General features: G+C 50.3%; 1 protein-coding gene across 1 annotated transcript; it reads right to left on the bottom strand.

Moving 5' to 3' along the window:
• Positions 1 to 408: 408 nt before the first annotated feature.
• LOC146340964 (uncharacterized) lies at positions 409 to 22,612 on the bottom strand. Its single transcript, XM_084807290.1, has 3 exons — positions 22,443 to 22,612; positions 7,140 to 7,283; positions 409 to 1,022 (listed from the first exon to the last, which is right to left on the bottom strand). The coding sequence occupies exons 1-3, from the start codon at positions 22,610 to 22,612 to the stop codon at positions 848 to 850; spliced, it is 489 nt and encodes a 162-aa protein (XP_084663416.1). The 3' UTR covers positions 409 to 847.
• Between the last annotated feature and the right edge of the window lie 1,365 nt (positions 22,613 to 23,977).

The raw sequence follows: 23,977 nt of genomic DNA, 5'->3' as shown, positions 1-23,977 counted from the left end.
GGCCATCACTGCATGTGGCAGAAGTGAGTTCCACAGTTCTACTATGCGCCGTGTGAGGAAGTCCTTCCTTTTATCTCTCCTGAATCTCCCACCATTCATCTCATGGGATGACCACAGGTTCTAGTACTACGAGAGATGGAGAAAATGCCACCCTAGCCATTTTCCCCACACCATGCATCATTGTGTATAGCTCTGTCATTTCTCCCCTCACTCGCCTTCTTTTCAACAATAAACAATCCCAGATGCTGTAACTCTTCTCATAGGGGAGATGTTCCAGCCCCTTTATAATTTTATTTGCCCTTTGCTGCACTTTTGCCACCTCTGCAATGTCCTTCCTTGGTGTGGTGACCAGAACTGTACACAGGATTCTAAGTTTGGTTGCACCCTAGATTTGTATAAGTGGAGTTTGATCATGGAAGTTTTATTTTCAGCTCCTTTGCTAATTATGCCACACATGGAATTTTCCTTTTTCACACCAACTACACACCGGGATGTCATTTTCATTGAGCTGTCCACCACAACCCCGAGATCTCTTTCACGGGCAGTGACTGCTAGCTCAGGTCACATCAGCTTGTAGGTGAAGTTGGGATTTTTTGCCCCAACGTGCAACACATTACACTTGCTTACACTGAACCGCATTTGATCATACTGGATCTATTCTTTATGGAAAGGCATCGAGACACACAAGACAGAAAATGAGAGGCAATGTTAGTCATATCTATCCCCAGATGGATCCCCTTGCCTGTGGGATCTTGTACATGCCTGTTAGGGATGCTATTTCTCTGGAAGATTTGGAGTCAATGGAGAGCAGTTTATCCTGCCAGTCACATTTATAATTGGGCATCATTCACCCCCAAGGGGAAAGCAGAGAGAGGCTGATCTGATGCATCCATCTGGCAAGGTCCTTGTGTTCATACATGCAGAAGCTAAGCGTTGTGTTGGGAAGGAGAGCCGGATCCTTGTTGAGCTCTGTGATAGCAAACGCCAAGGCCAGGAAGTGCTGGTAGTTCTTGACTATCGACCTGTAGTGGAGAGAGAGACATTGGGAGGTGGGTGAGGATCCCAACAGAACTGGTGAGAAGTGCAGTGGTAAAACACCTTCTGTGTTAAACTTGTCTATTATTCGTAACTGTGAGGACTCGAACATTGTTTTATTCTTAGAGGAAGGAGCATAGTTCAGGGATAGAATGCCTCCTCTGAAGGTTTCTGGTCGCAGGATTCATCCTTGGCATATACAGGCTATCCTGGGAGAGAGAGAGAGAGACCCTGTCTAACACCCTGGAGAGCTGCTGCCACCTCTGAAAGTGGGAAAAATTACAGCCATCACTTTTGGGAAAAATTGCAACAGTTAAAATGAATGTATTACCTAGAATGTTATTTTTATTTCAAATGATACCCATTATTCCATCAGATTTATCTTTTAAGCAGTGGCAGAGAGATATAACCAAGTTGATACGACAAGCAAAGAAAACAAGAGTTCCAATACAAATTTTCCAAGATGCAAAGAAAAGAGGTGGCTTGGGATTACCAGATTTTAAAACCTATTTTTTTCTGCCTGCTGCTTGATGTGGATGAAAGAATGGGTGACGTTGAAAAATGGAAGACTGTTAGAACTAGGAGGACATGAATTGGGATATGGGTGGCATCGTTATTTGTGGTATGTTAAAACAAAAGTGAACACAGACTTTAATACTCATTATATAAGAAGGGCTGTATTAAGCATTTGGAATAAATATAAATTAAGGTTTTCTCAAAAGACACCACATTGGATATCTTCACAAGAAGCAATGCAGAGAAGAGAATTTGATAGCATGCATAAATGGATAAGATATAATGATTTACTGGAATTGTCACAAGGGGAATAGAAGTGAAATTCAAGGGAAAACGTATTGGAAGAAGGCCATGTCTGCCAGTGGTTTTCATATTTGCAAATTAAAAAAAGGTTTAAAATGGATGAGAAAAATGGTGAACAAACTAGGGATGTACGAAATTGCCCTTACCTGTCTCCGCCGGGTTCCGCTGGGGGGGGGGAGGTGCTCCGTCCCTTCCCCCCGGAATCCTGGCCGGCTGGCTCCACTCCGCGGGGATTCCGCGGAGCCGCCGTCTGGCTCCGCAAGCAGCCGGACATCCAGCCGCTGGCTAGCAGGGACGCAAATGGCAGCGGCCGTAGCCGCCGCCATTTGCGTCCCTGTAGTCAGCCGTGATAGGCTATGAAAATCTTTACGTAGCCTATCACGTCTGACTTAAAAAACAAACGCGCGTACGCAAATGGCGGCGGCTACGGCCGCCATTTGCATTCCTTATTTTGGGCCATCTTAGTCTACGTAAATATTTACGTAGACTAAGACGGGCCAAAATAAGGAATGCAAAGGGCGGCGGCTGTAACCGCCCCCTTTTGCGTACGCGCGTGTTTTTTTTTTTTTAAGTCAGACGTGATAGGCTACGTAAAGATTTACGTAGCCTATCATGTTTTTTTTTTTAACACTGGAAATGGTGGCGGCAGCAGCCGGTCGGAAGACCGGCCGCCGCTGCCAAACCGCCACCGCCGCTGCCACTGGAGCTGCCACTGCTAGAAAATCTGCCCCACGTAAGTCTCATCCCGGGGGGGATCCGCGGGGGGGTGGGGGGGTGGCAGGCTGTTCTGACACGGAATTCGGAGGGCCAAATGCACTGGCATTCGGCCTCACTGAGATCTGTGGTGGACGTCTCTGCCATCCCTAGTACAAATAGAATCTGAGTGTGAAACAGCACTATGTAGAAATGATGAACACATTATTGTGAAACTGTATAAATTACTGTTAAGGTCTGAGACACAGGATGAACAAGTAAAAGACTGTATGATGAAATGGGCACAAAATGTTGGTCATAATATATCAATGGAAGAGTGGGAAAGTATGTGGGGAAAAGATCTAAAATGTACTTTATGTACAAGTCTTAAAGAGAATTTTTATAAGATGATGAATAGATGGTAGATGTCACCATTTAAACTGTCTAAAATGTATAAGGGTGTTTCTGGAATATGCTGGAAATGTGAAGATCAAGATAGAACGTTTTATCCTTTATGGTGGACTTCTAAAAAAGCTAAAATATTTTGGAAATGAATACAATCTTTAGCTCAAAGAATATTACAGACTACTATAGAATTAAAGCCAGAAACTTTTTCATTGGGACTAACAGATAAACACGTAAAAGAGAAGGGGGGAACCCGCTTTCTCTACATGACAACAGCTGCAAGGTTATTGTATGCTCAGAGGTGGAAAAATGAAACAAGACCAACTGTGAGCGAATGGATGATGAAAATGATGGAGCTGGCAGAGATGGCAAAACTTACTGTTCTAATTAAAGAAGGATCAACAGCAAAATTTATGTTAGATTGGAAACCTTTTATACAATTTGTACAAGAAATAGAGAAAAACGATATCTATGTATGTGGATTTTGAATTTTGAGATGGTTGGTTCTCTTTTTTGTTGTTGTTGTTGTTAAAATTAGGAGAGAAATGAGATAATGTCTGTGAACTCAATGTATGATATACAACTAAGATAAGAAGTAGAAAATAATGATAAGCATTTGTTGTGTAAGGGGAGCCAAAGGTCGATATCTTACAATATTAAGCAATATTTTAGTGTATGTGTATTGTGTGTTTATGTTGTTGTTGTTATCTTTTTTAAAAATAAAATTATTACATCAAAAAATAAAAGAAAAGAACCCTCAAGTGTACGACTCTCCTTTCTGGTCGAAGCCAATCCTGACAGGCCTCTGAGAGCGTCATCTCAAACCAAGAGATTTAAACATCAGTGGCATTGCTGATGTGTTTCCCAGGAAGGAGCTTTCCCATCTGAGAGGGAAGCAGGCAAGCCCCTCTCCCAGATCCCTCTGGTGGAAACTTACCAGCGAATACCAGATATGTATAATCGGTGGAATCTAAGGAAGCCTTCTGACTTATTGAAATAATAATTGCCAAGGTGTAAATTCCCACCGACAATGAGATCTCCAAGCCTGTAATAATCTTCTTCCAGGTTATACGGCCTGGTCATGGGGCACGTGGTCCTCAGCGTCCTCTGGGTGGCCTGAGGTAGGAGGCAAAACTGCAGCAGCAGCAGCAGCCAAATCATCATCAGCACAGGGGGACCTTCCCAGATAGGTCAGAGACAAAGAGAACCAGAAAAAGCTGCCCTGGCAGAGGAATTAGATCACAGCAAGAAGATAGCAGATGCCAAGTGACCAGAAACCACCCCAGCCCCACGTTGAGTCGCTCCTGGCATATTTATATTAGGCATGTTTTCTCCAGGATTTCTTTGACTTGCTGGATGGAAATCCCTGGAGGATTCATCAAGAATTATTGTCATTTCGACAATTCCAGGCAAGAGAAATCACGCATCCCAATAACACTGGGCCCCCTTTGCACTTTGGAGGGAGAAAAACTGATTTGCATCACTCTTTGCTTCTTTGTGGGCCAATTGGACTGGACCTGAGTTGTCAGGTTCTTCCCTTTCACCTGTGTCAATGTGAGCACTTACATCCAAGATGGAGTCTAGCTTAGCATAAACATAGCCTCCCTTCTCAGGCACATCCTAGGCTCTGATAAGATAAACGGTGCCAGAGCTTGGTAGCATGGAATGTGCTGAAGCGGAGATATCGCCCTTTGACTCATCTTACAAGCTGAGAGGCCCACTAGCAAGAAAACTGCAGCTAATGAACCAAAGCAAATAGCAGTATGGATCGCTAAGTCTCTCTAAAACTCCTGGCAACTTGGTTACAGACCTGGGTGTGTGAGACCAACAGGGAAAAGGAAAAAGGGCTCCACCATTGATTTAGGAGCAGAAATGGGGCACAAAAGGAGCAAGCATGAACATAGGTCTCTTACCCTTTCCTCCTTGCACTGTCCTCACAACGTTCTGGAGTTATAAGGACCCTTGAAGACATGTCAGTCAGTCCAAGATGGGGGGGGGGCTTTACCTCAGGACATCAGGAGGTTAACTTTGCTGCACCTCTCCCCACCTCAGAAATGGAAGGGGTGGCAAACTTTCTAGTGAGGAAGCCAAAGAGTTCCAGTACTTATTTTTGATGAGACTATTAGACTCGGTCATCCCTCAGAAAAAAGGAGGGCTGAGCTCTCTGCTGAGGAAACGTCAGAGTATCAGAAACCATTTTCTTCCTCTGTGGAGAGTTTCATACATACAGACCTCAGACAGAGAAGGGGCCACCATCTCTCCAGTCTGAGACAAGGACGTTCCCCCCTAGCCTAGGTCTTCCTGCCTTTCCCCCTGAAGCTGCCATGACAGGGGGAGCAGTCCTGTCAGGAAGTGGCCTCTCTCTTCTGAACCCTGAGGGTTCAAGGGGAAGTCTCCAAGGGCAACAGCAGAAGAGCCTGTTAGCTCCTTTAGAAAGAATGAACGAGTAGAAAAATAAGAATTCCTCATGACACTTTGAGGGGTTCCCGGGTTCCCCTGGTGAAAGGTCTGGAAATTTAATTCTGGTTCCAAAGCTGTGGATGAAATGCAGGCTCAGCCTGAGCCATTGATTGTTCAACCAGTCTTTCAAGTCTGCATGCAGTCATGGAGGGGAGGATGGAAGTGCTGAGCTAGCAGGAGAGGCAGGCAGAGAAGAGCCAGAGTTCAGGGCTAGAGCACACAGTCTTCATGTAGAAGGTCCCACGTTTGATCCCCAGGACCTCCAGCTAGGGCTGGGAATGGCTCTTGTCTAAATCTCTGGAGATTCCCTGCCAGTCAGCGTGGACACATCCTCCCCCACCTGGTTCCCTCAATGCAATGCAGGGCAGGAGAAGCACGGAGCGATCACTCTCTCTCGCTTCTCCTGCCCTGCATTTGCAGCTAGACAGCCGATTTTGGCTCTCTAGCCGTAGGACCTCGGAAAGGAGGAAGTGGCAGCCAGACGACCTTTAGGATGTGTTGTACCAGCATTTCCGACTTCTCCGCCCTGGCACGCCCCCAGGAACACCCTGTTTTTTCTGCTTTGTGCTCCTCTTCCAAGTGCAGAGCTCAGGGCCGCTCCTCCCCACTTACGAGGAAGCATAGGAGGGGGTGGAGGTCAGTTCTCAGGGAACCCAACCATCCATGGCCACCTAGCCGCTTACTAGTGGCCATAGGATTGCACCCTTAGTGACATCAGGTTCTGGGTTAGAATACAGCTCTGAATAAAATTGCACAAATTCATTACTGATCTGTATAGTCCCACAAACCAATGAATTTTGATTGTCTTTAATTGAGCAAATAACATTGCGAGCAGAGATGGGCTAAAGAAGACGCAGACAACAACCTTGGGTTGAAAATTGGGCCACATTTATTGAAATACCTGCAAAGGGGTAACTAGGACAGGCATCTGACTGTGTCAGGGGCTAGCTGGCACTTCTTGGGCGAAAACACACCCAGCCTGAGGGGTGGTGGTGATCTCGCCATCCCTCCGGACTGCCCCTTCTGGGGGAGGTAGGCCTTCTGGTGTCACCCCCGACCCGGTGCCACACAATGCCTGGGTGAGTGAGGAGGGTTGGTCTCCCAGGCAACCCTTCTCCCCCCGCCGAGCCGCACAACCTGTTCACGGGGCCTCAGGCGTCACCTGTCACCCCAAGGTGCCTCTGCATGCACACCATCCCTAATCTCTTTCAGGTTCTGCCTGTCCTAGCCGCCACAGGAGTCACAAGCCTATTGCTTGTGAAACTCTCCCCACCTGCGCATAAGATCTTCCCGCAGGCCCCTTTGCAGATCGGACAAAACTATGTTGTTCCCTACATCCGACAGGTGGACAACATCCCACCTGTAAAGCTCCCTCCTTGTCCACAGAATTCCCTGGTGGGTGATGCACCCATCGCCATGTTCTGACAGCCCCTGTACCAGTTCTCTGTTCACCTTCTGCCGAGCCCGTTCCATGGCAGCATTACTCAGCGTCCTCCACTTGATTCTCAGGAGCATCAAGGACCACAATATGGTCACCCCTGGCCAACGATGTCGGATCATCCACAAATTGACATTGACCAACAAATTGACCAACGCCTGCTCAACCAAGCCTTTTCCCCGCTTGCAGCCCAGGTCGTTCTCTCCCAGGTGCAGCACCAGGACCTGTGGAGGGAAACTGACCAAATCTTGATGAAACATGGTGGGAAGGAGTGAGTCCCATCACATACCCTGCCGGCCAAGCCACTGTATCTCCACCTGTTGGGGAAACTGCAGCCGGGATCCGAAGGCCGATGTACAAGCTCTGCGAGCAGCCCAAAACACCATACTGTGCCCACAAATGAGCACCCATACCGGCGCAGGTCGAATCCCATCTAAAGAATAAAACATTGGGGAAAGTGAAGAAAAGCATTATGAAGTATCAGGCAAATCAGGAATGTAGGACCGGAAGGCCCTGGAGCGCCATCTCCCTACAGCCTTCACATGCTTAGATGAAAAACCTATGGCAGCTGCCTTAGAGGCCGCCCCAATGAGGAAAGAGTGGATCCCAAAACGATAATGAACCAAACCCAGTATGTATAAGGCCGACTTAGTGACTGCCCAGAATTGGAACTTTGTCAGTGGTGATCCGTCATTATGGCAGAATAGGGGACCCTCACTCGCCCCACCATGTCCCAGAAAAACCTGCAAGGCTCTGACAGGGCATAACCCCTTGGCCTGGGCCCGGCTGAGGGCCACCAACGCTCCCTTGCCAGACTGGTCGGGTTTTGACCGTCGAATACGGAGGTGGATCAGGTTGGGATGGATCTGCATATCGGAGTCCCTTAAGGCCCTCCTGGTTGAGTCAGGTTTGGAAGACCAGACTAGTTCTGAAATCCTAAGGGCCCCAAAGAAGGCTGTTAAAGCTGCAGCATGAAAGAGGGAGGCTTTGTATGGAGAAGAACAAATGGAGGGCCACAATCCCTGGAGCCCTAGAAGGATAACTGGAGACAAAGGATGCCTGGAATCTGGCGGGGCAGGTGACATCTGAGCCCAGCCTTGAACTGCCCGCCTAACTCAGAAATCCGTGGTGGAATCCTCAACCCCTCGCACTTTGGCCCAGAAGGCCAAAGCAGCAAGCCTCCCCATAATGGTCCTAGCGGATAGCCCCTTGTTACGCTGATGTATGCCAAATTGTAACAAGTGGTCCACAGGTAAGGGCCAAGAGTCCAGTAACTGAAGTCCGCTCCTGAAGGCACGACACTCCCTACCTGCTCTCTCGTAGGCAGCTCTAGTGCTGGGGGCTATAGAATTCAGGATAGCGTGTTCGACTTGAGAATGCCAATCTCCCATAATCCAGCTGGCATGGGGTCTGGTAGCAGACGTGCCCATGGGGCTAACACACGGAACCTGTTGATCTGGTTTCGTGACAAAGCATCAGCAATTGGGTTCCCCAGACCTGGGACATGGCGGGCGCGCAACCAGATGTTGTAGCGTAGACACTGGAGGGTAAATGCTCTAACTAAAACCACAACCCTCTGGTTTCTGGAGGACAATGTATCAATGACGTGCACAACGGCCATGTCATCTCACCAAAAGAGGGCGACGGAATTGGCCGTCAGGTCCGCCCAAATGTGCACTGCCACGTAAATGGGGAAGAATTCCAGGAAGGTGAGACCCTGACATATACTGGTGGCAGCCCCGCTTTCTGGCCATTGGCCAAGGCACCACTGTTCCTGCCATATTAGACCAAAACCGAAGGTGCCGGCAGCGTCCAAATGAATCTGCAGGTCGGCTCGAAGAAGCAACTCGTGCCTCCAGAAGGAGATGACATTAATTTCCCTCAGGAATTTAAGCCACACCTGCAGGTCCATGCACATGGCGGAGGTGACTCTGGTGCGATGATGAGGGAGTTGGAGAGCCATCGGGGGAAGGCGCGGCCGGGAGCCACCACCCTACAAGCCAAGTTCAAATGCCCCACTACTTCTTGCAGCACTCTGAAGGAGACTTTACGAAGTTGCAGGATGGTCTGGAGCTTACTCCTAAGGACCAGCAGTTTATCGTGAGGGAGGCGAGAACACTGTGTGAGGGTATCGAGTTCGATCCCCAAGAATGTCAAAGTAACAGATGGGCCCTCTGTCTTCTCGTGTGCCAAAAGGACACCTACATCCAAGGAAAGGGATACAAATGCACTGATTAAGTCAGAGCATTGGCTGCCGCCCCCAGGGCCAGAAAACAGGAAGTCATCTAAATAATGAATCACATTTCCAGAGCCCGTCCTATCCCTTACAGCCCATTCCAGAAAGGTACTGAATGTTTCAAACATGGCACAAGAGATGGAGCATCCCATGGGGAGGGCGTGGTCAATGTAAAATTTGCCCTGGAAGCAGAATCCCAACAAGTCAAAGTCCACGGGATTGATAACAGGCAAAATGCGAAAGGCGGATTTGATATCACACTTGCCCATCAATGCCCCATGGCCAAGGTCCCGTATCATGGCCACCACCTTATCAAAGGAGGTGTAATGCACAGAACATAAATAATCCGGGATCTCATCATTAACAGACCAGCCCTTGGGGAAGGAGAGGTCGTGAATTAACCTGAACTCTCCGGGAGATTTCTTGGGGACAATACCCAAAGGGGAAATCCGAAGGTTGCGTATTGGGGGTGTGGAAAAGGGGCCGATGACTCGTCCTGCAAGAACTTCCTTGTTGATTTTATCTTGCACCAAGTGCTGCATGATAAGGACAGACTGGTGATTACCCGTCAAACATGGCCTACAAGGACCCTTGAATGGGATCCTAAAACCCAGCGTGAAGCCACGTTCCAAAGAGATTGCGTCCCTCCGGTTCGGGTAACGCCCTAAAAGTTGAAGGAGTGGAAGGATCTTAACTAGGCTGGGGCCCTTTGGGAGAGGGATGATGCCCACTGCCCTGTTTTCTGCTGCCCTGGCCTTCCTTTGGGGGACCCCTCCAACCTATAGCCCTTGGGCAAGAGGTGCAGGAGTGCTGACCGCCGCAAAGGGAGCATTTGTGCCGGAAGCGGCATGGGTTTTGGGAGCAAGATCTCTTGGAGCTGAACTCCCAGCACAGCCAGCGGTGTTGAACCCCTGGACCCGCAATAGGCCTGGAGGCCATTGCGGGCGACAGCTTGGAGAGAATGTGGCTGCTGTTGGATCTGTCGCCGAAGCCTGGCCTGGAAGGGGTCATAAATTGGAGCCAAAGATCCTGGTCCTTCAGATCCCAGCACATGAAAGGGTCAATGGTGGCCCTCCGACGAAAGGCCTCATCATAGGCCAGACATGCGCTCCCTTCATATTCAGTGTAAGCCCTGTATATTATGCCCACATACTTGGTGAGGGCCCAACCCCTCTCAGGGAATTTCTGTTGGAGGATGCCAGCATAAATTAAGGAACCTGGTAACCAGTTTGCCCAGGTGTGCAGCACTTCATGACCCTTACTCCGATCAGGTTCCCTGTCACAGTTCTTATCCTTGTCATTGGCCTCAGGGCCCTGAAAGAGCAGGGAGAAGACATCAATAAATCCTCCCTGCAAAATCTTTTCCCTGGTGGCAACAGTCAGGTGGAAACCAATAGGGGAAGAAGTAGCACCCGTGGGCATGGCTCCCCTTCCAAGGTTAGCGCATGGATCAGCCAAGGGCATCTGTGGTGCTAGTAGGGGGGGGTGGCAGGGGAGACAAGCGGTCCTGGACCAATCCGGCAGGTCCCTGCCAAACGCTGGCACAAGCAAAGTTAAGCGGCTGGGACTGGAGTGGTGGTGTGGGTGTAAGGGAGGCGTCTCCCGCAGATGCCAGCAAGTGGGATGAGATGCCAAGTCCCACTGAAATAGGGGGGTTGGCTACTTGTGCAGTTGACCTGGGAATTGAGATCGGAGTGATGGGCTGAGGAGTACCGGCTGCAGGGGCTGGAGTGACTGGAGGCAGTGGGAGAGGGGGGAATGGCCAGCCCTGAGGGGTAAATCAAGGCATCCAACCCCAGGGGTTGACATGCCCCATGCCCGGCCAGGCGAATTGAGGTGCCAAGGCAGTCGCACCTGAACCCAGTGTGGCTGTGTTCTGATCCCCGACTGGAAAAGCAGACATTGTTTCTTGTGCTCTCAGGGAAGAGGAGGCCGCGGAAGGGAGGAGCTCCTCTGGGGGCGGTGTGCTACCAGGAAGAGACGGTGAGGAGGAGGTGGAAGCTTCAACAGCGTCCAGATGAGCAGAAATCAAAAGGAGTAGCGGGTGCTGGGTCTACTGACGCGTCTGTTTGGGTTGGGCCACTGTGGCTTCCTTGGGCCTGGCCAGGGGATGGGGAGGGAGCCCCGAGGAATGCTCAGCAGCTTCCAGGCGAGCAGGAATTGATGCCGGTACTGGGCCCGCTTCCTCCTCAGGCTTGGAATCGGGCTTTGGCAGCGGCCTCTTGGCAGGGGAGGCGGGGCCCTGCCCTTCTCTTTCTTTCCACCCTGGCCCTTCTTGGGGGGCATGATGTAGCCGAACGCGAGTTACGGTTGGCACAGAAGTAGAAAATAAAGGCACAAGGGCCAGGATCCCTGGTCCCAGTCCAGCGCTCCAACCACCACCCAGAGAAGTAAACGTGGCAGGGGTCTGAGCCCGTGGCAGGAGGTTCCTGTGAGGGCTACTCTACTGGGCTCCTGAGGCAACAGAGGCAGCAGCTCCAGCCCTCAAGATCTGAGGGCCAGAGGTGCAAGGCCGAGGCAGAGCGGCACGAGCGGTGAAGTGAGGGCGCTGGCCGGGAAAGGCCCGAGTGCTGCTGCTACTGCTGAAGCCGCAACTGCTGGCGAGCAAGGAGGCGGGGGTGCCGCTGCCGGCGCCCCAGAGGGGTGGCAAGCACCAGCGGCAAAAGGCACCACGCCCGAGCGCACGCGCTGCCGCCACAAGCACCGGCACCCCCAAAGGCGTGGCAAACGCCGGCGAGGAAGGAGCTGCGCCCGAACGCGTGTGCCTCCACTGCGAGCGCTGGTGACCCCAGCTATATGATTGAAAGTTATTTAAAAAATCACACCATCGCACTATGAGGAATTAGTGTTACATATCATGCATTATAGGTACAACAGAGAGTTGCAGTATGGTTCAGGGTTAGGCTCACTTCGGAGATACTCTAAATTGGACGGATCTCACTTCCCCTATCGGGAGAACTTTCTTCTTTCCTCCATGCCATTCTTAGCTCTTCTCACTGGATTGGTCTTTGGAAAGGGTAGGTTTTATTTCATCTCATAGGCCACTGTTGTTGTTGTTGTTTTTTAAAGAATTATATGATTGAAAGCCGCTTCATGGATCACTGCCTTCTTGTGGCTAAGGGGCTTGTGTAACTCTGTGAAGCCATAAGCTATGCTGTGCAGGGCCACCCAAGACAGACAGGTCATGGCAGTTCTGACAAAATGTGGTCCACTGGACAAGGAAATGGCAACCCACTCCAGTATTCTTGCCAAGAAAACCCCATGGAACGTATCACAAGGCTAAAAGATAAGACACCGGAAGATGAGCCCCTCAGGTCGGAAGGTGTCCAATATGCTACTGGGGAATAGCAGAGGGTATTGCCAAGTAGCGCCAGAAAGAGTGAAGCGGCTGGGCCAAAGCCGAAAGGACACTCAGCTGGGGATGTGTCTGGTGGTGAAAAGAAAATCCGATGCTGTAAAGAACAATATTGTTTAGGAACCTGGAATGTCAGATCAATGAATCAAGGTAAGCTGGAGGTGGTCAAACATGAGATGGCAAGATTGAACATCGACATCTTGGGAATCAGCAAACTGAAATGGACAGGCATAGGCAAATTTAATTTAGGTGACCATTATATCTACTACTGTGGGCAAGAATCCCTTAGAAGAAATGGAGTAGCACTCATAGTCAACCAAAGGGTGGGGAAAGCAGTAGTGGGGTACAATCTCAAAAACGATAAAATGATCTCAGTACAAATCCAAGGCAAACAATTCAGCATCACAGTAATTCTAGTCTATGCCCCAACCACTGAGGCCAAAGAAGCTGAGGTTGATCGGTTCTATGAAGACCGACAACACCTTCTAGAACTAACACCAAAAAAAAATGTCCTCTTCATCATAGGGGATTGGAATGCTAAAGTAGGAAGTCAAGAAATCACCAGGATAACAGGCAGGCATGGCCTTGGTGTACAAAATGAAGCAGGACAAAGGCTAATAGAGTTTTGCCAAGAGAACACGCTGAACATAGCAAACACTCTTTTCCAATAGCACAAGAGGCGACTCTACACATGGACATCACCAGATGGTCAATAGTGAAATCAGATTGATTATGTCCTTTGCATCCAAAGAGCGAGAAGCTCTTTAGGCAAAACCACTAAAAACGTAGGGAAAACCACTAAACCGTTCAGGTATGACCTAAATCATATCCCTTATGAATATTAGGGATGTACGAAAGGTACTTACCTTTCCGCGGATTATGCTGATGCTGGGGGGGAGGCGTTCTGTCCCTCCCCCCAGAATCCTGGCCAGCTGGCTCCGCTCCGGAGGGATTCTGCGGAGCCGCCGGCCAGCTCCGCTAGCAGCTGGACATCCGGCCACTGGCTAGCAGGGACGCAAATGGCGGCTGCCGTAGCCGCCGCCGTTTGCGTCCCTGCAGTTAGCCGTGATAGGCTACATAGATGTTTATGTAGCCTATCACAGCTGATTAAAAAAAAAACAACAACAACGCGCATATGCAAATGGTGGTGCCCATGGGTGCCGCCATTTGTGTTCCTAATTTTGGCACGTCTTAGTCTACGTAAACATTTACGTAGAATAAGATGGCGAAAATAAGGGGAACACAAATAGCGTAGATTCTACGCTATTTGCGTTCCCCTTATTTTTGCCGTCTTAGTCTACGTAAATGTTTACGTAGACTAAGACGTGCCAAAATAAGGAACGCAAATGGTGGTGCCCATGGGTGCCGCCACTTGCATACGCGCATTGTTTTTTTTAAAATCAGCCGTGATAGGCTACGTAAACATTTACATAGCCTATAAAATTTTTTAGTTTTGGTTTTTGTTTTTTACCTGGAAATGGCGGCAGTGGCAGCCGGTCGGAAGACCAGCCGCCGCCGCCACCGCCGCCCCGCCGCCACCGCCGCTGCAGCCGCCGCCGCCAGGAAGATCCGCCGAAGGTAAGTCCTGTCCCTGGGGGGGGGGCATTCCGCCACTGATTTTGGGGGGCCGAATGCGCTGGCATTCCGCTTCCCCGAGATCCATGACGGAACTTCGTACATCCCTAATGAATATACAGTGGAGGTGAGGGATAGACCTAAGGGATTAGACCTGATAGACAGAGTGCCTGAGAAACTATGGACAGAGGTCTGTAACATTGTTCAGGAGGCAGCAACTCAATCCATCCCAAAGAAAAAGAAAAGCAAAGTGGCAGTCTGATGAGGCATTACAAATAGCTGAGGAAAGAAGGGAAGCGAAAAGCAAGGGAGAAAGGGGAAGATATATCCAACTGAATGCAGAGTTCCAGGGAATAGCAAGGAGAGACAAAAAGGCCTTCTTAAATTAACAAAGCAAAGAAATCAAGGAAAACAACAGAATGGGAAAGACTAGAGAGCTTTTCAAGAACAGCGGAGATCTCAAGGGAACGTTTTGTGCAAAGACGGGCATGATAAAAGGACAAAGAAGGCAGGGACCTAACAGAAGCAGATGAGATTAAGAAGAGGTGGAAAGAATACACAGAAGAACTATACAGGAAAGATCTTAATGTCCCTGATAGCCATGATAGTGCAGCCACTGAACTTGAGCCGGACATCCGAGAGAGTGAAGTCAAGTGGGCCTTAGGAAGCATTATTAACAACAAAGCTAGCGGAGATGACAGTATTCCAGCTGAGCTATTGAAAATCCTAAAAGATGATGCTGTTAAAGTGCTGCACTCAATATGCCAACAAATTTGGAACACTCAGCAGTGGCCACAAGACTGGAACAGGTCAATTTACATTCCAATTCCAAAAAAGGGCAATGCCAAAGAGTGTTCAAACTACCGTACAATTGCGCTCATTTCACAAGCCAGCAAGGTGATGCTCAAAATCCTACAAGCTAGGCTTCAGCAGTATGCAAACCAAGAACTACCGGAAGTACAAGCTGGGTTTGGAAGAGGCAGAGGAACTAGAGATCAAATCGCCAACATTCGCTGGATCATGGAGAAAGCAAGAGAATTCCAGAAAAACGTCTCTTTCTGCTTCATTGACTACGCTAAAGCCTTTGATTGTGTGGATCACAACAAACTGTGGCAAATTCTTAAAGAGATGGAGTACCAGACGTGTCTCCTGAGAAACTTGTACGAGGGTCAAGAAGCAACAGTAAGAACCAAACATGAAAGCGCCCTGTCTCCCTGGCTGCGAAACAAAGTGTAAAAAACAAAACAAAACAAAAAACACCCCGTGATAGGCAACGTAACGATTAATGTAGCCTATCACGGCTAGATTTCCAAAGTCAGCCATGATAGGCTATGTAAATCGTCACATAGCCTATCATGGGTGACTTTGGGGAAAAAAAAAAAAAGCACGTACGCAAATGGCAGCGCCCTATGGGCACTGCCATTTGCGTCCCTATATTGAGCCGTGATAGGCTACGTAAATATTTACGTAATCTGTCATGGCAGGGGGAAAAACCCCAACATAGGCAAATGGTGGTAGCCGCCGCCATTTGCGTACAATGCGGCTTCCACCCCTGCCGTGATAGGCTACATAAGTACTTACGTAGCCTATCATGGCCTCCGCAGGGATGCAAATGGTGTCCCTGTGTTAGCCGTGATAGGCTACATAAGTATTTACATAGCTTATCATGGCTGCAAAGGAGGAAGTGAATGGTGACCGCAGGACGGCCACCGTTCACAAAGCAGCACGGACGGTTGCAGGTCAGTGCTCCGTTTTGCGCACCACTCGTGGGGTGAGCACGGCGGGGACTTCATCCCGCATGCCTTTCGTGGGGCGGGGGGGCGGGGGCATCATTCCACGATGGATTTTGGGGTGCCAAATGCACTGGCATTCAGCCTTACCGAGATCTGTCGCGGAATTCTCTGACATTCCTAACAATAAGGAAGGCTGAGCGCTGAAGAATCGATGCTTTTGAACTGTGGTGCTGGAGAAGACTCTTACGAGTAGGGATGGCGGAGAATTTCTCCACGAATCTCCAGGAGGCCAAATGCCAACGCATTCGGCCCCCTGAAATTGGTGGTGAAATTCTCCGCCAGTCCCCCGGCCCCCCCCCCGGGATGGGACTTATCCCGTGCGAATATCCCTCTCGGCAGCAGGTCCCAGGGGCGGTTAGGCGGCGTTTTGGCGGGGGCAGCGGCAGCGGCCAGTCTTCTGACCGGCTGTCGCTGCCGCCATTGCAAAATAAAAAAAGTAAAGTAAAAAAAAACCAAAACACCCATGATAGGCTACGTAACGATTTACGTAGCCTATCACGGCTAGATTTCCAAAGCCAGCCGTGATAGGCTATGTAAATCGTCACGTAGCCTATCACAGGTGACTTTGAAAAAGAAAAAGCGTGTACGCAAATGGCAGTGGCCCATGGGCGCCGCCATTTGCATTCCTTAGTTTGGCACGTCTAGTCTACATAAAGATTTACGTAGACTACGGCGAAAATAAGGGCAACGCAAATAGCGTTCCCTTATTTTCGCCGTAGTCTACATAAACCTTTACGTAGACTAGACGTGCCAAACTAAGGAATGCAAATGACGGCGCCCCATGGGCGCTGCCATTTGCATACGCACTCTTTTTTTTTTCAAAGTCACCTGTGATAGGCTACGTGACGATTTACATAGCCTATCTGACTTTGGAAATCTAGCCGTGATAGGCTACGTAACGATTTACGTAGCCTATCACGGGTGTGTGTTGTTGTTTTTTTACTTTACTTTTTTTTTTGTGGCCAGGTAGACGGGGCGCTCCTCCCTGGCCTGAATTTCGGCGGCGAGGGATGAGGTGCCTCCCCCCCGGCTTGAATTTCAGCCAGGCGAGGCGGGGCGCCTCCCCCCCTCCCCTGAACTTCGGAGGGAGAAGCAAAGCGCCTCCCCCCCACCGCGAAGCAAGCTGTGGGACAAGGTAAGTCCCTTTCATCCATTCCTACTTATGAGTCCCCTGGACTGCAAGGAGGTCAAATCAGTCCATCCTAAAGGAAATCAACCTTGACTACTCATTGGAAGGACAGATACTGAAGCTGAAGCTCAAATATTTTGGCCAACTAATGCGAAGAGAAAAGTCACTGGAAAAGACCCTGATGCTGGGAAAGATCGGAGGCAAAAGGAGAAGGGGACGGCAGAGGATGAGATGGCTAGATAGCATCACTGATGCAATGAATATGGACTTGAGCACGCTCCGGGAGAGAGTGGAGGACAGGAAGGCCTGGCATGCTATGGTCCACAGGGTCACGAAGAGTCGGACATGACTTAACAACTGAACAGAAAAACACCGGATAGGCTGGGGGGAATGGCGGGAGATGCCCTAGAGGTTCCCGTCATCACCTAAAGAGCTCGCAAACCCGTGAGAGATCCATCTCAGTAGCAGGATAAAAGCTCTGTGTGAAGAAGCCTGTCTGCTGCCCCCGCCACCCTGGAACATGTCGCCACCTCCTGTGATTTGATATGGGCGCAGAAGAACATTCGCTCTCCACACAGACCCACACATAGGGATGTCAGAGAATTCCACAACGTATCTCAGTGATCTCACGAAAACCATCGTATCTCACGAAAACCGTCACGGAACGAAGTCCCAGCCACCCCCACCCCACGAAAGGCGCACGAAACGGACCACTTACCTGCTCCCGTCCGCGCTTCTTCCTCTTCAGCCGCGATAGGCTATGTAAATACTTATGTATTTACGTAGCCTATCACGGTGGGGGGGGGGAACCCAGTGTATGCAAATGGTGGCAGCTACCGCTATTTGCATATGCTGGGGTTTTTCCCCTGCCATGATAGGCTACGTAAATATTTACATAGCCTATCACAGCTCAATACAGGGACGCAAATGGTGGCAGCTACGACAGCTGCCATGTGTGTTCCTGCAGGGCTGCCCGGCAGCCGGACATCCGGCTGTGGGCGGCCAGAGCCAGCCAGAGACTCTGCGGCTTGGCTGCAGAGCGGAGCCAGCCGGGCAGGATTCCGGGGGGAGGGACAGAGCGCCTCCCCCCTACTGCGGATGCCCCTGCGTGGAGCCAGGTAGGTGTTTCATACATCTCAACCCCGAGCATTCTCCCTCCCACTGGGCACAGGGGCTCTCGTCTCAGCTGTGCACTGGGAAAAAGGAGGGGAGGAATCCAGATGCTATTAAGAGCAGGATAGCAGCTCATTGAATGCCTTCCCAACTTTGGTTGAAGGCTCAGAAGCCTGGCAGGGGTTGGAGATTCTAGTCTCAGCTGGCTAATGGCCTGTTTCCATGAGCGATTTCCTCCGAACTGGCTGCATCTGGAGGTCATTAGGGATACATGACGTCATGGCCATCCAGAAGCCACCCCGGAGCTTATCAGGGAAAAAACGGATTTCCAAAAACTGCTTAGGGGTTCATCACACAGAGCTTTTATCTCGCTATTGAGATGGCTCTGTCACGGAAGTTTCCAGGCCCTTTAGATGATGCCATTACCCTCCAGGTTGTATCCCACCATTTCCACCAGCCTATCCCATGTTTTCCCAAAATGCAAAAAATGCAGTATGTTTTCCAGCCCATGGAAAAGGAGCATCATGACCTCCATGTGAAATTATTATTATTATTATTATTATTATTATTATTATTATTATTATTATTGAATGTATTAATCGCCCATCTGGCTGGTCACCCAGCCACTCTGGGCAATGTACAGCGTACAACAAAACAGTTTAAAACAATAAAATTCTACAATAAAAACATTTTCTAAAATACCCTAACCCACCCCAAATGCCTGCCTGAACAACCATGTTTTTAATGCACGACGGAAGCTCACTAAAGCGAGGGCATGTTGGAGTTCCCTAGGGAGAGAGTTCCACAGAGTAGGGGCCGCCACAGAAAAGGCCCTCTCCCTTGTCCCCACCAGTCTTGCTGTCCTGGCTGATAGGACAGAGAGAAGGCCATCCGAGGCTGATCCTTTAAGCGGCCTGTCTGGTGTTGCTGGAGGCGCTCCTTAAGATAGGGTGGGCTGGAACCATTTAGGGTTTTAAAGGTCAAAAGCAACACCTTGAATTTGGCCAGGAAAACAACTGGTAACCAGTGCAACTCCTTCAGCACTGGAGTGATGTGATCTCGCCAGCGGCTGCCTTTAATTAGGCGAGCCGCTGTGTTCTGTACCAGCTGCAGCTTCTGAACTGTCTTCAAGGGTAACCCCACATAGAGTGCATTACAGTAGTCTAAACGAGAGGAGACCAGGGCATGTACTACCAATGGAAGCAGATGGTCGGGAAGGAAGGGGCACAGCCACTGTATCAGATGGAGTTAATACAGTGCTGTCCGGCTCACAGCTGACACCTGAGCCTCCATGGACAGCTGGGAGTCCAAAATGACCCCCAGGCTGTGGACCTGGTCTTTCAAGGGTAGCCGTACCCCATTCAACACCAGGTCAACATCCCCCAGCCTCCTCTTGTCTCCCACCAAAAGTACCTTGGTCTTGTCAGGGTTCAGCTTCAGCTTATTCCTCCCCATCCAGCCACTCACCGTCTCCAGACATTTGGACAGGGATTCTATGGCCAACCTTGGTGAAGATTTGAATGAGAGGTAGAGCAGCGTGTCATCTGCATATTGATGACACGGCACCCGAAGCCTCCTGATGATAGCCCCCAGCGGCTTCACATAGATGTTAAATAGCATCGGGGAGAGGATAGAATCCTGTGGCACCCCACAAGTGAGTGGCCACGGGCCCGAAACCTCCTCTCCCAGTGCTGCCCTCTGGTACCTGCCGGAGAGGAAGGACCAGAACCACCACAATACGGTGTCTCCAATGCCCAACCCCTCCAGGTGGTCCAGGAGGATACCGTGGTCAACGGTATCGAAAGCCGCTGAGAGGTCAAGGAGAACAAGGAAGGAGCATTCACCCCTATCCAGAGCCCTCCTCATATCATCCACCAAGTCGACCAGGCTGTTTCTGTCCCATGCCCAAGCCTGAAGCCCAACTGAAATGGGTCTAGATAATCGGTTTCTTCCAAGTGTGCCTTCAACTGCATCGCCACCACCTGGCCACCGCCATTTGCGTATGCAGGGTGTTGTTGTTTTTTAACCCACCCAGCCATGATAGGCTACAGAAAGATTTACGTAGCCTATCACTTCGTTGTTGTTTTTTTAAACCTAGTCATGATAGGCTACGTAAATCTTTACGTAGCCTATCATGTCTTTCTTTTTCTTTCTTTTTTTTTTTTTACCAGAGTGGAAATGGCGGAGGCGGCCGAAGCCGCCGCTGGAGCTGCCGCCGCCTGGAAGATCCACCCCAGGTGAGTCTCATCCCGGGGGGATCCGCGGGGGTGGGGGGTGGGGGGGTGGCAGGCCGTTCTGCCACAGAGATCGGGGGGCTGAATGCACTGGCATTTGGCCTCACCGAGATCCGTGGCAGAATTCTCTGACATCCCTAAGACTGGGTGAAAGTTGTTCAGAGCTTGGGGATCCAAGGAGGGCTTCTTTAAGTGCGGTCTTTTCACTGCCTCCTTGAGGGCTGATGGCATCACTCCTTCCTCAAGGGAGGTGTTCACCACCGCCCTGATCCCCTCACCCAGTCTCTCTCTGCAACCCATAATGAGCCAAGATGGGCAAGGATCAAGTAAGCAGGTGGTCGGCCTTACATATGAAAGTACCTTGTCCACTTCATCAGGAGGAAGAAGCTGGAACCAATCCCACAAAACCTATTTACCACAGGCCGCCTCTTGCTCACTAACTGTATCCGCAGCATGCAGAGTAACACTCCTAATCTGATCAATTTTATCTGCTAAGTGCCTTGCCAAGGCCTCACAGGAGGCCTTAGAATGCTCCAGTGGTTCCGGAGCCACAGGACCGACCAGGCTCCGGACCACTTGGAACAGCTTCCTGGGACAGCACTCTGCAGATGCTATAGAAGCAGCATAATATTCCTTTTTTGCTGCCTTCACCGCCACGTGATAGGCTGAAGATACAGCTCTAGCTGGTGTCTGATCGTCTTTGGAGCGAGACTTCCGCCACCGGCGCTCTAGCCGTCTCACCTCCTGTTTCAGAGCTCGTAACCTTGGATTGAACCATGGTGCAGTCCGAGCCCTGTTCAGGGGGAGAGGGCGTTTCGGAGCCACCTGATCTAATGCCCCAGAGATTGCGGCATTCCAGCCACCCACCAGGGTCTCGACTGAGTGGCCGTTGGCGTGCCCCAGAGAATCCCCAAGTGCGTTCAGGAATCCATTTGGATCCATAAGACGCCTGGGGCGGACCATTTTAATGGGTCCTCCACCCCTGCGGAGGGGTTGTGGAACCGAGAAGTCCAACGTCACCAGATAGTGATCTGACCATGACAAGGGGGTGGTGGATATACCCCTGACTTCCAGATCACTCCCCGCTTCTCCAGAAACAAACACAAGGTCTAGTGCATGACCGGCTACATGGGTGGGCCCAGTTAGAATATGGTGCAGCTCCCAGGAGGCCATGGTCTCCATGAAGTCCCGAGGTGCTCCTGTGAGGATGGCCTCCGAATGTACATTGAAGTCCCCCAACACCAATAAGTTAGGGGACTGTACACGCACATCAGAGACCACCTCAAGCACCTCGGCCAGGGAGTCAGTCATGCAGCGGGGTGGACGGTACACAAGCAGAATCCCCAGACTGCCCTTTGGGCCCAACCTCCAGTACATGCACGCAGCAACCTTGGTCTCCCAGAGAGGGGGCCTGGTGAAGACCAAGGGCTCTTGGTAGATAACAGCCAATCCCCCTCCCCAATCCCCAGCCCTCGGCTGCTGTGCATACGAAAATCCGGCTGGACACATAGCTGCAAGGGTTGGAGCAGCAGCCTTGGCCAGCCAGGTCTCTGTAATACATGCCAGGTCTGCACCCTCATCCAGGATCATGTCATGGATGAGGGAGGTTTTCTGGGTAACAGACCTGGCATTGCAGAGCAGCAAACAAAGGCCAGAAGATGGGGTCACGCCTCCCCCAGCCATCCTTTGGCTCTGGACAGGCCCGGAGCAGGGGACAGATACTACACATCTCTCCCTTGTTCCCCTTACCTGGCATGGCCTGCCCCTCGCGCTCTGCCAGCGCCTGCCGCCCAGCCTTGGTATGTTCTGGCCCCCAACACTCCCCCCACTGCCTCCATCAGGTGGACACATGCCCCCTCGCTCCCACCTATCAGGCAGGCTACCCACCCCTAAAAACACAACAGAATCCCCCAGAAATTAAAACAACAACAACTAAAAACAACAATTAAAAAAACAATTAAAAATCCCCTTAAAAATAATGCCAGGCAAGAGTCCACAGGGAAGACCTGGTGTTGGTGGCGGCGGGGGCAGGCACACCTCTTCCCAACAGTGACAGCTTCTCCTGCAGGTCCGGGCTCTCCCAGGCCACCTCAGCCAGCCAGCTTATGTAGCCCCTCCACTGAGGGGCAGGTGGAAGCAGCACAGCTGGCTCAGTACCTGGGGGCCTGGTCCTGCAGGGACTGGTGGTCTGCCAGGCAGAAGTCCTCAGGGAAGGCCTGGTGTTGGTGGTGGTGGCAGTAGCAGCAGCAGCGGCAGCAGGCCCGGCAGCAGCAGGCACACCTCTTCCCATAGTGGAAGAAACTGCTCTGTCTGCTTTCTGTGGGCATTTGTTTTCGATTGTTGGGGGCACCATCAGGTTGACAGAGGCATTGAGGATGGCAGCGGAGTTGCAGGGAAGGAGACCCGAACAGATGTGACAGGTGGGAGGGCACGAATCGCCTTCCGATTGCGTCTCCTGCCTCTGCATTTCTCAGTCGGAGGGAGAAGAGGGTAAAATCCCTCCCAGCAACGAAGGGAGACACATCTGAATTTTGATGGTCAGCTGGCTGCTGGATGCTGTCATGAGACTGGGAGGGGGGATACGTTTTCCTCTTGGTAGCGCTCTACTTTATGTGGGTTCCCCAGGAAAAGAATATCTGACAGGCTGCCACCAGACAAGAAAAACTTCCTCACACTCCCTAGTCTGTCCATCTGCTTCCGAGTCCTATTGCCAAGGGCTCTTTCTTCAGTCCAGACGTGGGAATGAAGAAAGAAAGAAAGAAAGAAAGAAAGGAAGGAAGGAAGGAAGGAAGGAAGGAAGGAAGGAACCAACTTTGGTCTTTCCTTTCCAAAGCACAGAAACAGTGAACGTTCCAAAACCCATCTAAAACTTTTAAAAGACAAATGGTAGCTTCGTAACCATGTGTGGAAGAGCTCCATGAGAAATCCCTTTTGACACAACACAGCCAAATATCCAAATATAAAAAGGAGTTATTTATGGGGGGAAAGGGAAATAAGAGAGAAACGACAGGGAAGGCAACAATCACACACATACTCAGAATTCCCAATGAAATAAGAAGTCTACCTTATGCAGTAATATTCTCTTTTTGAGTACAGCCTCGACTCTTAGAGCATGTGCTGCGTTAATTGCAGAGAGGATGCTCTGACACAGCGAGAGAGCATCTGGCTTCCCATGAGATGGTATATAGGAAAGCTCTAGAAGCACTGAGGGGGTCTTTTTTATGGGGGATCTCCATTCAATAAAAAGCCAGCCCCAGACAAGAGACTGATGGTTCGTGTGTCCGATAATGTGAGAGCCTCCATTTCTATTGTCAGTGGTCTCGCCAGCAAATAATGAAATTACCTAGTGCCTGGTAATTCCCTGGACTCAAGTTTTAAACGACTGTAACTTCCATCTCAAAAGCCCAAGGTGTATGAAACCAGTCAGTCTATTCAAGAAAAGGGATTAAAGTGTTGTTCATATTTTGGAGGACAAAGAAGTGAGATAAGACCATAAGAACATAAGAAGAGCCATGTTGGATCAGATCAGGGATTCATGTAGTCCAGCATTCTGTTCACATAGTGGCCATCCAGCTGTCAACCAGGAACCCACAAACAGGACAGGAGTGCAACAGCACACTCCAGCCCATGTTCACAGCCACTGGTGTACATAGGCTCACTGACTCTGGTTCCGGAGGTAGCACATAGCCATC

The sequence above is a fragment of the Heloderma suspectum genome, chromosome 6 (assembly GCF_057233095.1).
Source record: "Heloderma suspectum isolate Gila_16-S chromosome 6, 16-S_ref, whole genome shotgun sequence".
In the NCBI taxonomy this organism is placed as follows: domain Eukaryota; kingdom Metazoa; phylum Chordata; class Lepidosauria; order Squamata; family Helodermatidae; genus Heloderma; species Heloderma suspectum.
Note: the sequence above shows the minus strand (reverse complement) of the source record. Positions and strands in the feature narration are given on the sequence as shown.